At 41.1% G+C, this 17753-nt stretch overlaps 1 protein-coding gene across 2 annotated transcripts in view; it reads right to left on the bottom strand.

Annotated features, from left to right (window-relative positions):
• Positions 1-17753, bottom strand: part of Rbm5 (RNA binding motif protein 5) — a 30130-nt gene extending 12377 nt beyond the window's left edge. Inside the window, exons 1-12 of one of the 2 annotated variants that reach the window (XM_021171407.2) lie at positions 17636-17753; positions 16328-16393; positions 14315-14480; positions 12314-12469; positions 7864-7933; positions 7307-7380; positions 4453-4536; positions 3187-3247; positions 1842-1907; positions 1448-1608; positions 879-976; positions 9-96 (exon numbers count right to left, since the gene is read on the bottom strand). In XM_021171407.2, coding sequence (XP_021027066.1) covers positions 9-96; positions 879-976; positions 1448-1608; positions 1842-1907; positions 3187-3247; positions 4453-4536; positions 7307-7380; positions 7864-7933; positions 12314-12469; positions 14315-14480; positions 16328-16344 — 1041 coding nt within the window. In that variant the 5' untranslated portion in view covers positions 16345-16393; positions 17636-17753. The other variant, XM_021171408.3, reaches the window with a different exon arrangement.

Genomic DNA, 17753 nt, shown 5'->3' on the forward strand with positions numbered 1-17753 from the left:
ACTCTTACCTGAGTGGATGACCACTGAGCAGCAGCAATGGCTGTACTAGCTACAGAGAAGGCGCTGACTCGGTTACCATCTGGAAGGACCAAATCTCTGAAATTACAAAGATGTAATATCATGTGATTGATTCTCTCTGTATGTCTAAAGTTTGTGCTTCCACTGTGCCAAATTCATTCCAGCCTTTGGGGTTGAGGGAAGGGATATGTGACTCAAATGCTAGTAAGGGTGAATTTCCTAAGAAGAGGGGCCTTTGTAAACCTTTGTGGATGTCACTGATCTACTTTATAAGTGATCCAATAAGGTATGTGTTAGATGATTAGCAATGCTAGAGAAGGAAACTTTGTGTACTGTACATGTGAAGATGTGAAGGTAGGCTCACTGTATGTGGAGACTAGAGGTTGACATATGGTATCCTCTTCTCATTCTCTACCTTATTTTTTGAGACAAGGTCTGCCAAGATCTCCCTGTCTCCACCTCAGCACCAAGGTTACAGTTAGGGCAAGTGCTATCTATACCTACTAAACCATCGATAGGCTCTGAACAAAGGATACTTACAGCATTAGACAGTAATGTAATACATTAGCATGCTCTCCTGCAAGCTAAGGATTATTTCTGGACAGGCTTGCATTAACACTGCTTGAGTTTGAATAGAATGTGTTTTCAATCCATATGATGAAACCATTTCTGGCAACCATTATTAGCTGGAGATAAAGGACTGGAAGGATAAGCCCTAAGAGAAGACGACCTTTTCCCTCTTGGTCTACCCAGGGAAACTGTGTTGACAGTATGGAGCTGAGGTACAATGGCAAACATCCTTACATACGGAAATATGCAGCTGTTAAAGAGTTTGAAATGAGGACGATGACACCACTCACTTTCTGGCACTTTTTGCAAAATCAACTCCAATAGTTTTCCCATCAATTTTCAATGGAGGATGGAGACTCTGTAGTATCTGAAGCAGCTGAGAGGCATCCTGAAGGAGAAAGTAATTAAAAAGAATTAAAGATAATATCGTCCTACCATCTACTCCCTGTAAGAAAATAGAGTTATCCATTACGAAAGAAGGAGAAAGAAAGAAAGAGAGAGAGAGAGAGAGAGAGAGAGGAGAGGGAGAAAAAAAGAAAGAAAGATAGATAGATAGAAAGAAAGAAGGAAAGAAAGAAAGTAAGTAAATAAGCAGTAATTTCTTAACCTGCTTCTGGACATAAAGTCTGAGAAAAGAAACACCCCTTGGATATGAAGATATCCAGAATTGCTAAGGAAACAAATACTAAAACCAATCTAAAGCTACAAACTTCAGCTCTGTTAACTCTTTGTAGTTATACAGCCTAGAACAACTTATTTTTTTCAAAAAAGAAAAAAGGGGGGGGGGATGGGGTGGGGGTCCGGGAACACAACACACACACACACACACGAACTCTGAAAGGCCAATGGAGACCCTCACCATTGCAGAAGATAGCTGCACAAATGCAAACCCTCTGTTCTGTTGCGTCTGTTTGTCTTTTATGAGGCGAATGTTATTGACAGCTAAGGAAGCATAGGGAGATAGGGCTGTCATGATGGAATCCACCACAGTATGCGGAGCTATGTTCCGAAGAATGATAGCTGTTGGTAAATGAGAAAAATAACAATTAAGCTTTCTTACCATCAATGCTTTTTAAAGGCAGGTTTACAGGCAAAAATATACATTTCGTAGGTTCTAGCATATTTTTCACCCTGATAGGCTAAGAAAATTCCAAATATCTTCCACAGGGCAAACCAAAGCTCATTTTAAAAATGTAAGGGAGCTGGGAAGTCAACGTTAAACATAAGCGTCAAAGGATCGTGTTTGAACTCACTATCACAGTAGTAGTCCACGGACTGAGCAGACTCTGTGGTTCCGGGGGGCACTTCCTGTTCAGAGTCTAGGAGTAAAAGAGATACAAATGAAGACAGACAGACAGAGAGACAAGCGCCACTTCTTTCTTTTTATGGCCGTTGGGGGTACATGTCTCATATCAAGGTCCCTTGTGCATGCTTGGCAAGAGCTCTGCCAGAGAAATATTCATCTTCACCTCCCCAGAGCATTTTCTTTTTGTTTCCAATAGTCTTAACAAGGTCTTAGTGCAAAGCCCAGACAAGTCTTGACCTCTTGGTAATCCTATCTCAGTTTCCTGAGAACTGTGAGGATTAGAGATGAGAACCACCATTCCCACCTCCAAAATATTTTTAACAAAGAAATATATTGTAACTCTGAAGTACTTCTGTATGAGACAGTTTCATGTAGCTAAGGTTGGTAACAAACTTGCTATATAGTTGAGGATGACCTGGACTCACTATTATCTTGCTTTCATCTCCTGAGAGCCAACCCTTTTTATTTTAATCACATCTAGCAGACATTTAAAAAAAATTGATGGCAATGGTGTCTCTCTGTATGGTATATGCACATGCTGAGTCACATGTGTGTAAGTGCGGGGAGAAGTCTATGTCTGGGGTGTCTACTGCTTATTTATTTTTGGACAAGGTTTTTCATTCACTTTGAGCTGACCCATATGCAAGCTGGCCACAGTACCAGGGACTGTCCTGCCACCCAGCCTCCCCAGCACTACAATTACAATCATGCCACCATGCCCTGCCTAATTTTTTTTTTTAAATGATGTGGGTGTCGAGGGTGTGAACTCAGGTCCTCAAGCTTGTACAGAAAATACTTTAGCTACTGAACCATCTCCCACTCTCTACCTGCTACCATTTCTTAATAATATTCCTATGTAACTTAGGTCACCTTGAAGCCTACTATATATATATAGCCCATGTAGGCTTTGAACTTTTTATTCTAATTCAGCAAAACTATGAGACTCCATGATATTGTCTTTTCTTTTAGGAAATGATGGCTATACTTTAAGCTCATAATTCTGACCGCTAATATGGAATGCAATTACTGGACCAGTGGGAGATAGTACCACTATGTATTAAACAAAAGCAGACGTAGCATGCAAACCAGGCGAACAGCACCTTAATTTTGGAAAAGAATTTTCTGATCTTTCACAATCAGCATCAGCATCTACTTAGCCCAAGGTAAAAGAGTTACGTTATTATGTAAGTTCCTAGCTTAAATATCCTAGAAAGCTACATTTTTTTTCCTCGGATTTACAGGCAGTAAGTCAGGTTTAATTGCATTTTCCAAACAGCCGAATCCACGCTTACCAAACTTGTCTGCTCCACATCGGAAGCATTTTAGTCTTTTCCTGAAATTGTTAAGGCAGCACTGGAAAAAAAAAAGTTTTATCTGTAATTATTTCTTACATTAGTCCAGGCTTTCTAGTCATCATGTGGGTTAGAGCAGTGAAGCCACCAGTAACTCAATAACTAAATACAAAAGCAAAAGCTGCTAGTATGTATCCTAGACAAAGGGCATATGCCTAAAATTTCAGCATGTTACACCCTGTGAATTCTTCCAAGAAAAACATTGTAATTTGAAGTAGGATTCCACTTTCACAAAGATGAGGTTTTTGGAAGCAGCCACTAACAAAAGCTCTTTCTTATATTAAGAGCATTACATGAACTGTCATATATACAAACACAATATAACACGAACAGGAAGTTTCCCCATAGTAGACACATTCGCAGTGAGTAATCTTAGTACTCTCAAAATAATAAGACTCCCAAACAAGTTCAACACTCAGCGCTGGTGTCAGGAGCAATACTACTGTACACCAAAGGTCTAAGGGATGTCTGTTAACACAGAGGGTAATAGAAAGGGTACGTCAAAAGCTGAGACCTTAAAAATTTCCTAAGAGGGGCTGGAGAGATGGCTCAGTGGTTAAGAACACTGACTGCGGGCTGGTGAGATGGCTCAGTGGGTAAGAGCACCCGACTGCTCTTCCGAAGGTCCTGAGTTCAAATCCCAGCAACCACATGGTGGCTCACAACCATCCGCAACGAGATCTGGCGCCCTCTTCTGGAGTGTCTGAAGACAGCTACAGGGTACTTATAATAAATAAAATCTTAAAAAAAAAAAAAAAAGAACACTGACTGCTCTTTTCAGAGGTCCTGAGTTCAATTCCCAACAACCACATGGTGGCTCACAACCATCTGTAATGAGATTTGATGCCCTCTTCTGGTGTGTGTGTGTCTGAAGGTAGCAACAGTGTACTCATATACATAAAATAAACAAATCTTTAAAAAACAACAACAAATTTCATAAGCAACAAAGTGAAACACATCTAAAACTAAACTTGTAATCCAAACTCTAGGTTAGAATCCTTGATCTCCATAAAACAAAAGCTCCAGAGAGTCCAGGGATCCTGCCCTCTAATACCAGCACAGGAAGGCCAAAGAAAAGTCAGGAGGCACATAAAAGCAGTCTTCTGATACAAGCCAGTCATTGTTCTCATTTTCTTGTTAAGATACCAAACAAATGAACAGAGAGAAAAACTTAGTATATGTAATTTGGGAAGAATATATGCTTACCTTGTTACAAAGCCAATCTTCAAATTTAGGTCTGGGATTGCTATAATGCATTGCAATGTGCTTTCCTTGAATCACCAATTTTTTCTGTAAAAAAAAGAAGCAATTAGTTATTCCCATTGTGAGATATATGTGTCCATTTTCCCAGGGCAGAGCACACTTCGGAAAAATCAGTGCTCTGGAATTAAATGGACAACATACGGGGAAGACCAACCACCGCCACCTATACTCTGCCCATCCAATGCTTCAGATAGGCAGTAAGAGAATGGGATGCGGAGTAAAGGTAAACGGAGTCAGGGAGTGCTGAGAAAGCTGCCAAACACTAAACGCTGACATGCACCAGGCTGTCTCCCGCAGAGACAGAAGTCCTACTATTTAGCATTGACAGGATGCCTGAGAGTGACAGTATATTTCAAACAGAAGACAGACCTCTTCCAGTTCTGAGACTGTCTCCTTTATTAGCCCTTAACATGGTGTCCTTAGGCTTGGCATCACCTTTTCCCAGTCCCCCATCATTATATAATGTACAAGTCTTTGTATTTTCCCTTCCCCCAAATTCTTGCTTCTTTGGATGTATTCTTTGGAGGGACAAAGAGAGAGGGGGCGGGGTCTCATTTTAAAAGGGAACTTGATCTTATCTCCTTCTGAGTAAGGACTACTCTCAATGCTGCCAACTGTAAAACGGCTAAAAGGTTTTCTTGCCAAATGTGACTGTCTCCTGTCATATCCTAGGTGACTGGTGTGCTTTTTCTCCGCAATGGATCGTATTCTTGTCAGGATGAGTAACCAGGAGGCCAATGAAGTTTCTTCAGGGGGTTAGGAAAGTTCATAAAGTGTATGTATATATGTATATATATATAACACCTCATCACTTAAGTCAGCCGAGTGAGTAAAAGGGACTGCACTTTGAAAGGTCAAAACTCTGAGCTGAATGAATCAAGCCAAGAGCATCCCTGGCCCCTGCCCCCGGAGAGCCTTCATTTATAGGAGTGTCTTCTCTGTTCTTTTCACAGGAAGGGGAGTGGTGGTTGTAATAGTTGTCTAAAACTATAAGAACAGACTTAAATAGGATATTCAGATTTTATTTTACATTTTTTTGAGACAGTGTCTCATTATGTGTTTCTGAAATCTGCCTGTCTCTGTCTCTGGAGTTCTGGGATTAAAGGCGTGAGCCAACATATCCAGCTCAAATGTTTAAAAGGAGTCTGACCCCTTTACAAATAAATACCATTGGGCAATTTGGTTCTCACAAATCATGCTGTGAACTTTATTTTTGTATCATCTAAAGGCAAAATTGCATGTCTGGCCAAGTTGGAAAGAACAGAAAGGCCATCTATGCACTATGATGTACAGAAGCAAATGTAAAACATCAACATATCCCACTAGGAGGGATGTGTGCTGGGAGAGACTCCAATCTACCACTGGGTTCCTAATCCTACTGGCCTTTTATTTCTGGAGTGAATTTGAATTATATAAAAAAATTCATATTAATAAAGCTTTGTATACATTAAAATTGCAAAAACTTTAAAATGCCTTATTGGTTTTAATTTCTTAGGTTATCCATTCTGACACATATACTGTACCAAAAGTGGCTGTCAAGAAAATAGACTTACACAGGAAACTTTATTGTGACATTCTAGATTTACTAGAATGGTATTCATGGTAAAACAAATGAAGTTCTGTTTTAAGAGAGGACCGTGATGGTTGGTTATTTAGAGACAGGGTCTCATTAGGTAGTGCTTATTGTCCTGGAACTCATGCTATAGACCAGGCTGTCCTCAAACTCAAGACATTTATCTGAGTGCTGGGATTAAAGGTATGTATCACCACTGCCTGGCTTGATTTTTTTTTTTAAAAGTCTTACTCTGTAGCCCAGGCTGGCCTTGAATTTATGACTGTCTTTCTCACTCACTCTCCTGATTCTGAGATTACAAGAGTGAGTCACCATATTTGACAGGTTCTAATTTCTGGGTTAAGAAACTAAGAATATATTTTATTTTTTTGAGATAGTGCATTAAGATTATAGTCTGATGCTACAAGGCAATACAAATCGGTCAAAGAAATACCTTTATCTTAAATTAAGTCTTGCTATAAATGGTTATTATTGGCCAATTATATAACCTAACTCTTAGGTGACTCGAATCATAAAATACTGTTAAAAAACCACACATATAAATCAAGTAACTTCCTAGTTAAAGGAAGTCAATATATTGTTCTTTGAGGTTCTTGCAAAAAAAAATCTGTAAGTGACAAACATTTAACATTATTTTGACATAGTATAGAATATTTCAGTTAAGGCTTCAATAGATGATTTATTTTAAGAGGCATTCTCAGGGACATGAGATTCTTAATGTCACTATGCCTAGATTAGACAGCAAGAACACACTGATTCCATACCAATCTTATTGTTCAAAAATTCTACTTGGTCCTTAACAGCCTCACAAGCTCCATGTGCGAGGTTATGCCTCTGGTTGGCATATGGTTGGAATCAGGCGTAAAAGTGTCTGCTACAGACTTCCACTGTGTTCTCTTCACTGTCAAATGGAGTTGATAGTTCAGAGCAGGAGTAGTCAGTCGGGGAAAGGTTATACTGTTGACTCCTACACACATTTTCAGAAGGTAAAGTTCTGTCAGGTAGCCATGTTTAAAATCAGAACAAATTCTCTAACAGTCTCCTTGGAACTGTATTTACTCTAGCAACGTCAATTTTAATATACACAAAGCTTTTTTTGTTATTGTTAAAAATATTAAAGTCAAGTCACTCCTTTGGAACAAACCACCTTCAACCTTTTTTTTTTTTAAATTGTACAGACTTGTTCCATTTTCATGAATATCTAGACTTGGTGAGTGAAGCAACCTGATTGGCTTCCATCCAGCTGGTAGCATCTTGCAAGTGATAAAACTCCACGAAGGCGAAACCACGGCTTACACCTAGAGACAGCATTCAGATATAGACGGGATACTCGTGTTAGTCAGTTCCTTTATAACAGGTGAATCTCTCTCCCACTGCTTCAACACTGCGTGACAAAGCCAATTGGGAAGCAGCTTTACAAATGTGACTTGACTTGGGGATCTTCTTGATACTTTGCCATGGCAAGGAACAGCCGCCTGAATTAAATGCCACTTGATTTGACTCCACACTTAAGTAACCATGCAACCGACTATGAACAGTCAAACAACGAGTTCATAAATCTCTACTTACCGAAGGAAAAGAAAACCCCTAAAAGCAAAGTTTTTAAAACGTTCCTCAGATGCTAGCATCGTTTTCAAAGTCATTCATATTCCTTAGCCATGGCAAACCTTTCATTCTGAATTCACGTGTTGGAAGGCTGGGGTTTATCAGGATGTTTTTTAGGGACTGAGGTGGGAACGGGGAAGAGAACTCTAACAGGCAGGAACCAAGCAAGCTCTCACCTGTTTTCCTCTTCATCAGCCTCACATCTGCAGGCTGAGGGCCTTCAAAGGACTCCATCATTTCTCGAATCTGTACAGGGTTTTACAGTTAGATTAAGCTACAGCCATAAAAAAGCTTAAGAAGTAGGATTATATCAGCTGTTTAGCAAGTTTTTCACTTATACCATCCTAAAATACATTTATCTTAAAGGCTATAGACACTATTTTCATAAAAATAAAGCTAACAATCTAGCTATGTGCTACCTAGATACTTTCCTCCAGTCCAGTTATTTACATTATTCTACAGTTCTGATCATGACATGACTAAATCCTTAATCTCATGGACTTGTATTCTGAAGAACACAGGATATGTCACTGTCCTCAGAGCATATTTGACCAAGAATAAAAGAGTCAGCCAAGTTCAGGCCTCAAATCCCAATCAGGAGATGGAAACAGAGGATCAAAAGTTTGAGGCAAGTCGGGCGTGGTGGCGCATGCCTTTAATCCCTGCACTTGGGAGGCAGAGGCAGGCGGATTTCTGAGTTTGAGGCCAGCCTGGTCTACAGAGTGAGTTCCAGGACAGCCAGGGCTACACAGAGAAACCCTGTCTCGAAAAACCTAAAAGACAGATATAGAAATGCTGTAAATTAAAATTCCTGTTCTCTCTCACATACTCTCTCACCCCTAATACTTCCAATGTCATCCTTTTCTGGACTGGCCAATAAAAGAACACACAGATTCACTTTTTTTTTCTTTTTTTTTAAAGTTTTTCGAGACAGGGTTTCTCTGGCTGTCCTGGAACTCACTCTGTAGACCAGGCTGGCCTCGAACTCAAGAAATCCGCCTGCCTCTGCCTCCCAAGTGCTGGGATTAAAGGCCTACGCCACCACTGCCCGGCCAGATTCACTTTTTAACCCAGTTTTAGTTTTAAGTTTGGCATGGTTGGTATTAGCTTGTTAATAAACAAAGGAAACAGATTTTCTCTATTATTTATTGGAAAACAAGAAAAAAAAACTTATGCTCAGTTAAGATGGCTCAGTAGACAAAGGCCATCTCCAAGACTCACACTGAAACTAAAGAACCGACTCCTGCAAGCTGTTTTCTGACCTTCACATGTGTGCTTCCAAATCAATCAATGTAACAGCAATCAATCAAGTTGACTGATACCACATATGACAGAAACTGTTGGGATCCTAACAGGCACACTGTCTAGGGATACTGAACCAATTGGGAATGGCAGGAACGATAGCTATCCGCGTTTTCAAAGACTCCAACTAATATTCTAACCTTTTTCTCCTGCCAGTAGCATCTGACCATTACCAAATAAAGCTGTCTGTGTAAGGCCTTATCTAGATTCAGTATGTTTCTATACTTTATATCAGCTCATAATTCCATTCACTATACCCTTCCCCCAGTTTTCTACACAACCAAAGCATTTCTACCTCTCAAAAATGAGGTCAACTAATATCTACCCCCATGTAGCTCTTTTCTCATCTTTTAAAATTTCTCCTGAAAAAAGTTCCTGTGTTCTTCAGTTAAGACTTTATCTAGGCGGTGGTGGCGTACACCCTTAATCCCAGCACTTGGGAGGCAGAGGCAGGCGGGTTTCTGAGTTCAAGGCCAGCCTGGTCTATAGAGTGAGTTCCAGGACAGCTAGGACTACACAGAGAAACCCTGTCTTGAAACAAACAAACAAACAAGACGTTATCCAATATCTTATGAAGAAAGTCTAGACATGGTGGCAAATGTCTTTAACCCTAACACTTGGGAGGCAGACGCAGGAGGATATCTTTGAGGTTAGCATGGTCAATACCACATAGATCCCCACCTCACCCCCAAACAAAAACTTCCACACAACAATTGGCTCCCTGAATACTCTCACCATGTGCAAGGAATAAAGCCCAGGACACATCAGACTACAGAGACCCCCCAAAACAAAGTCAGTCTCTTTATCTGTCTCTGTCTGTCTGTCTGTCTGTCTGTCTGTCTCTCTCTCTCTCTCTCACACACACACACAAAGGTCTTGCCAAGACTGGTTTAAAACTCATGTCAAATCTCCATCGTGCTTCAGTCCTCAGCGACTGAGAGTATAAGCACATGCTATTATATCCAGCAATGCCAACTTGCTTTGTATGCTATAACTATCAAATGATGACTTGGCTGTTCATGTTTTTTCAAGGAACAGTAGGTGGCTTTGTACCAAGGTGACAATGAAATAACAACTTAATATTAACTGTAAACAGCCTATCCCACATTTACTATAATAGTTACTTCCAGGTTAAACATCTGTATCTTTAGATTTAAGTTTTTACTAAATATTATGACATTTATTATTTCGCTCCTGGGCAACAGATTCTGGCATTTATATCTTTAAAAAACATTTTGGGTAGTTAAGAACACTGACTGCTCTTCCAAAGGTCCTGAGCTCAATTCCCAGCAACCACATGGAGGATCACAAAGATATGTAATGGAATCTAATGCCCTCTTCTGTCATGTAGGCATACATGTAAATAGAGTGCTGATATACATAAGTAAATAGATCTTAAAAAACAAAAACATTATGTGTGGTAGTAGTGGTAAAAACATAAGCTTTTAACTCCAGTACTCAGGAGGCAGAGACAGGCAGATCTCTTGAGTTGACACCGGCCTAGGCTACAGAAGGATTTCTAGGACAACCTGGAAAAACCCTGTCATGAAGGCACTCCCACCCCAAACACGACAAAAAACATGTTTAACCTCACATTCCTTTCAGCGTACTGCCTTTCAGGGATTAGAACAATGGACAATTACTTTAGACAGAAGCTTGCTTTTAGAACTGCAATATTGTGTAAAGAAATGCACACAGCACAGGTGCTACGTGAAAACACTAACAGTGAAAGGGAAGAGTTCTGCTCCTCCTAGTAGGTCATGAATCACGACCCAGAAGGGACTCCAAAGGGAAGCAAATGCATCTCAACCAAGAACAATAAATAAAAAGCAAGTACATGTGGCTAGAAAAAAGTTAACACTTGAAATACTATTAGAAATTAAGAAATGTCAGGGTGAAGGTTCAGCAGTTAAGAGCACTGACTGTTCTTCCAGAGAACCCAGGTTCAATTCTCAGTGCCCACATGGCAGCTCACAACTGCCTGTAACTCCAGGTCCGGGGGCCTTCTGGCACCTTCAGACACACATGCAGGTAAAACACCAATGCACATATAAAAGTAAATAAATCTTTAAAGATTTATCTACTTTATGTATGTGAGTATACTACAGCTGTACAGATGGTTGTGAGCCTTCATGTGTTTGTTGGGAATTTTTAGGACCTCGGCTCGCTCCGGTCAACCCCACATGCTACAATCAACTCGGCTCACTCAGTCCCTGCTTGTTCCGGCCCAAAGTTTTATCTCATTATGGGTGGTTGTGAGCCGCCATGTGGTTGCTGGGATTTGAGCTCAGGACCTTTGGAAGAGCAGACGGTGCTCTTACCCGCTGAGCATCTCACCAGCCTCCTCACCTCCCCCCAATAAATAAATCTTAAAAAAAAAAAAAAGAAATGCCAAAGAAAGAAGTATCCTTTTCAACATGCTTTTCTGAGATTTCAAGTAGAAACTGTAATTCTGTTCAGAATAAAAAGACAGATTACTAATACTGTTACTTTCTGGCTTTCTTTATGGTGGTGTTAGAGCTCAGTCTTTGGGCTCTAAGGGTCCTGGACTGGCCTGAAATCAGCAGTCCTTCTGCCTCAGCCTCCTCAGTGTTTACATTACTAGCATACAGCACCAGGCTGGGCACTAAAAGTTAATTTTTCTTCAAAAAATTTCCAAAATCTTATGCACATAGGTATTTTGCCCCATGTATGGCTATGCACCATATTTGTGCCTCATACCTTTGAAGGTCAGAGTTACAGACAGTTGTGAGCCATCCATCATGTGGGTACTGGGATTGGACCCAGATCCTCAGCAAGAGCAGTCACTGTTCTCAACTGCTAAATCAACTTTCTAGCCCCTTAAATAGAGGTAGTTTATTATTAGTGGGGGTAGGAGGAGGCAACTCAGGTACAAGTGGAGGACTGAGCTTGGGAAAGACCAATCCTCAAAAACAAAAGTTAATTTTTTTTTGAGACAGAATATGACTGTGTAGTCTTAGCTAGTCTAGAACTTACGATGGATCCTCAGGGAGATCCTCTCTTGCTTCTACTTCTTAAGTGCTAAGATTACAGGTGTGAAGTATCATGAGCAGCTTTAAAACCTTTAAAGCATGAATTAGCTGTTCCATCTAATAGTTAATGAACAAACAAGGCTTATTATAGTCAAAACCTTTAGAAAATTCTATACTGATCTTCAAAGGTTAGATATAAATAGTACTTTCCTTCAGTCCACCACGAAAAAAAGAAATCTATTCCACTAAATGACATCAGATAGTACCATGAGACAACGAGTAAGTTTGTTGTCCCTACTAGAATGTTAGAGCTGTTTGTTGCTTCTCTTACATCGCTCTCGGTGATGGTGATAGGAAGGCCACGGAGCATGATGGTCTTGCTCTCTCTCTCATCACTGATGTCATGTCTATAGTCATGCTCTCCATAGTCCCCATCTGAATGATAGCCATCTTCAGACCGGTCACTGTTCCTTCTTTCACGCTCTCTCTGGTTCAAAGAAAGCAAAATTATAATTAAGGCCACTTCGATCTAGACCCTATGTGTCCCATATGTGCATCCCTGGAACCCAGAGAGTCCAGAATAGGATGCCAGATAGCTTGGAACTAGAGCTAAAGATAGTTGTAAACCACCATGTGGGTGCTAGAAACCAAATCTGAAGCCTCTGCAAGAATAGCTAACATTAACTGCTGAGCCATCTCTCTAGCTTTCAATGCAGTATTTCTTAAAATGACAGTCTCTTAGTTGTGAAGAATGGTTTAATAAGTCACTATAAAATAGTAACACAAAAATAGTGTCCTGGCCGGGCGCGGTGGCGCACGCCTTTAATCCCAGCACTCGGGAGACAGAGGCAGGCGAATTTCTGAGTTCGAGGCCAGCCTGGTCTACAAAGTGAGTGCCAGGAGAGCCAGGGCTACACAGAGAAACCCTGTCTCGAGAAACCAAAAAAAAAAAAAAAAAAATAGTGTCCTGAGCCGGACGTGGTGGCACACGCCTTTAATCCCAGCACTCGGGAGGCAGAGGCAGGCGGATTTCTGAGTTTGAGGCCAGCCTGGTCTACAAGTAAGTTCCAGGACAGCCAGGGCTATACAGAGAAACCCTGTCTCGAAAAAACCAAAAAATAAAAAAAGTGTCCTGTTATACAAATTACTATAGGACTGGAGAAATGGCTCAACAATAGTTAAGTGCTATTTCATGGGACTCAGGTTCAATTCCCAGTACCCACATGAACATCTTACAACTGTCTATAACTCCAGTTCCAGAGGCTCTGTACACTCACTCATATAGACATCCATGTAGGCAAAACATCAATATAAGTATTGATAAACCTTAAAAGTGCAAAAAGTATAAAAGTATATAGGCTGGGGCTGGAGAAATGTCTCAGTGGTTAAGAGCACTGACTGCTCTTCTGGAGGTCCTGAGTTCAAATCCCAGCAACCACATGGTGGTTCACAACCATCTGTAATGAGATCTGATGCCTTGTTCTGGTGTGTCTGAAGACAGGTACAGTATACTTACATATAATAAATAAATAAATCTTAAAAAAAAAAAAAGTACATAGGCTGTATAACTATTTCCAAACACAGATAGGAACAAGTATGCAACATTAAAAAAGAAAGTGCTGGGTGATGGATGGTGGCGCATGCCTTTAATCCCAGCACTCGGGAGGCAGAGGCAGGCGAATTTCTGAGTTCGAGGCCAGCCTGGTCTACAAAATGAGTGCCAGGACAGCCAGGGCTACACAGAGAAACCCTGTCTCGAAAAACCAAAAAAAAAAAACCAAACCAAAACAAAACAAAATCAAACTAAATCAAACCAATAGCCCCACAAATACTGAGGACCAAGTCTATGGCCTTGCACATGCTACGCAAATGCTCTCTCCTTGAGCTACGTTCCACCCTCCACCACCTCATCTCTAAGATGTGAACTCATCACAGGAAAGAGTGCCCACATCTGTAATCCAGAACTTGGGAGGCAGAGACAGGAGTATCTGTGAGTCTCAAGTCAGCCCAGCTCTATACAGTAAGTTCCAGGACAGCAGAGCTAACACAGGAGGTCCTGGCAGAGTCGATGGTCCTCCTTGCAGCCTATCTTCTATAAGGTTGCACTGGTATACAGAGAAGCTCATGAAGTTCAAGTACTCAAAGGCGTCCATGTCATCACGGGAACCTTACATAGACTTTGGCTATTGGCTGTATTAAAGGCCCACTTCGTCTCTCGAAGTTACATTCCACTTAAGTATGCTTCTGAGCGATCAGTGTAATTTTCTAGTCGCCACACTTCTTTACAAGAAGATTGTCCATAGAATTTTTATTGACAATAGCTATTACTCACCTCTGGACTATCATAGTCCCGATAGTCATCATATCGATCACCTCTCCGATCATCGCTTGATCTTTTGTAATCCGAATCCCGCCGCCTGCTTCTAGATTCACGCTCATCACGGTCATCCCTGTCTATGATGGAACCATATCTTCCACTACGTTCTGTTCTACTCACTCTGCAAGAAAAAATAATGTTCATTTAAACATCATTTGAAGTATATAGTTTCATACAATCAGAAAAAAAGAATCGCCTCACACATCAGTTTATAAGATACATCCAAATAGTTTAATGTATCCCTTAAAACATACCACCAATGTTTAGTTTACAAAGATATCTACTGAAAGAACATACATAGGCAAGTTGTGGTGATACATGCCTTTAATCAGAGGAGGCAAAGGCAGGAGGGTGCTCTCTAGAGTTTTAGACCACCCAGGTCTATGTGGTGAGACTATCTCAAGAAAAAGGAGAGAAAACATATACACACACAATTTTAAGGAATTGACACAAAGTCAGAAAATATAACTATTAGTTATTTGGATTAAAGTTTTTGAGAAGGGAACATATTCTCAAAGTTTATTCTTAGTGTTTTCTTAAGCCTATGGTTGATAAAGTATTCCTTTATTTCCATTTCAGATAATACGGACCAAAGAGCAAGAAAGCAGTTACCTAAATCTCATCCAATTTCAGAGTAAATCTTTGTTTTTTTTTCCTTTTCCTTTTTGGTTTTTCAAACAGGGTTTCTCTGTGTAGCCCTTGCTGTCCTGGAACTCACTTTGTACACCATGTTGGTCTTGTACTCAAGAGATCTGCCTGCCTCTGCCTCGTGAGTGCAGGGATCAAAGTTGAGAGCAACCACTACCAGCATGGAAGAGTTAATCTTAACAACTTAGACTCTCAAGGGCGCCACACAAACCAGAAATGGACCAATGCTCTAGACGACCTATGTCTTCCCTCCAAGCACTGCCAGTCAACCTTTTAACCAAGTGGTTCATCTGTACACAGAAGTGGATGATTACTTCAAACTGACAGGCTCAGAAAACGTTTATTTCATATAACATTTTTTTTTTTTAGCCATGGGCAAAAAGGTACATTTGCAAAAGGGTACATTTTAATTACGCATGTTATTTGGAGCAATAGTCTGTCACAGGACTACATGATATCCTATGACATAAATAAGTCTTTCTTGGATGTCAATTTCATCTATCACAAGAACTGGCCTCTCAATAATAAGATTATGTGAAGGCTATGTTAAGTCAAATGATTCGAGGTCTCCATATCCACAGTTGCTGAAACAGCCAACAGTTTTCACCTTTGTTTAGTGTATCTGGACCTACTCCTGCCTCATAAACCACTGACAAGTGAGCTGCATCCCAGTCCTAATCTGTTCTATGTTAACTCTCTAGCCTTTCCCTTCCTCGCTCGTCTTGATGTAAGCCATGCTCCTAGACTGCTCAGCTCTGAGCCTCCCAGGCCACTGTATCTATCACTAGGGAATAGCAAGGACTGGCACTCACTCACTGCTTTGAATAGCTCCTGCCCACAGCTGGAACTTTCCATGGCCTACTCCACACTGCTTTCCTTAACCTAGTTCTTAGCCTTTGGACTGTACCTCCGACAATACTTGCCCCAAGACACTTTCCTTTCTCCTCATGTGTCCAGCAGTCCTTTACATTTTTATCCTAACTGTTAACTCTCACTAGACTGAAGCTTGTGAGAACAGAATCATGAAAGTAGTCATTTGGAACACTTGAAACACAATAGACATTTAAATATTCATTTGCAAAATAAATAATTTATTACTGTAGTTGTTGTTTTGTTTTGTTTTTGTTTTTCCTTTTTTGAGACAGGCCTTCTCTATGTAGCCCTGGCTGGCCTTGAACTCAGTGAGATTTGCCTGTCTCTGCGGGGATTAAAATCTATAAGCTGCCATCACCACACAGGGCTGAATAAACAATTTTAAACAAATATTTCAGCCCCAACTAAGCTGTTAAGATCAAAAGCATGTCATGTATTAAAACTCACCTTTTGTCTGAACCCATTGTCTCACTGAAGAGCTAGCACACTGCTTCAAAAGGCTTAAATTTTCCCCTAGGTGTGGGAAAGAGAAAAATTGCAAATTTCAGAGATCACTTAATTCAAGAACCCTACAAACTGGGATAGAAACTGTGGCTAATACTTAACAATGACTAAAATGAGGAAGGAAAAGGAGGCTGTCAACACTAAGTCATAATTTTGTTAAGAAGCAGGAAGATGAAGGGCACTTTAACATATTAAGATTATAAATTCAATAAGAAACTCAAGAAGGGTGAAGGCTTTATTTAGACACCTTGGATACTCCCTACTACAATTACAAAGCAAAAAGCTCCTGATTTTCATAACCAAAGCAACGCTATTTATTGAGATGGACAATGATTAAAACATTCATCCAACTGTCTTCGTTAATATAAAATTCAACACTAAAATCGTAACACCATCTCAAATTTTTCTGACAAAAACTTAGAAGCTGGAATGCTGATCTGATTGAAATTTACATATATAACACATCGCCTGATCTCAATCTATTTCAAGACCAAACCTTGACTCGGCTTAATATCTGTGTATCAATAACACCTATGTCTTGGACCAGCCCTGATCGACACAGACCACCGAGTGACCCACAGCCTTTCCCGTAATAAAACATCACACAGCTATGGTGCCTGTGATGTCCCAGAAACTATAGTTACAGCCATTTTTAGAATCTGGTCTTTAAAGCAAGCACTTAAGAAACATTCGTTGACTTAAAAAATAAAGGAGACATCTAGTGGGTCAAGTTCCGGGGTCGAACGGCTACGGCTGTCCCTCGTTTTCGCCCGAGATGCCCGCACCCACCTCCAAGGGAGGTTGCTCATGCCCACCTCCGCGGGGTATCGCAGCCGAGATGGCGGCGCAACTGAATCCGGCATTCAGTCCATCTTTCCTATCTTCCATCCATCCCTCCCCACACCCATTCCCAACCACCTTTCGCAGAGCGAGATTCAGTTGCAGACTCAGGGCGATGATGGCTTAAGACACTGCCAGGCGCTCCACAGCTCTGCACGACAGGGGATTCGAGACAACGTCCCAGCAAGAGACAAACAACTCCAAAGAGGCGGGTCGAGGACCGGGTTAGGGGGCGACCTATGAAAGCCAGCAGAGCCAGAGGCGAGGAGGGGCGCGGCCCTCAAGCGCTTGCTTAGTTTAGTCCCTTCAAAGACGCGGCTGAGCGGTCTCCTCTGGCGGCTGACAGGCAGACTTAAGGGACAGCACCAATGGCAAAATCACTGGGGTGTAATGGACAGCAGCCGCACTCACCCCCACAGAGGGAACAAAGCAGGAGCAGTAGCGGCTCTGCGCCCCAGAACCTCCTACAAGGTTCGGCCGCTCCACAAAATGGCGTCTCCACCGACCGTCTTCTCCTACCCACAGTCCC

This window comes from Mus caroli, unplaced genomic scaffold (genome assembly GCF_978045245.1).
Source record: "Mus caroli unplaced genomic scaffold, Mus_caroli_1 scaffold_11, whole genome shotgun sequence".
NCBI classification, from domain to species: Eukaryota; Metazoa; Chordata; class Mammalia; order Rodentia; family Muridae; genus Mus; species Mus caroli.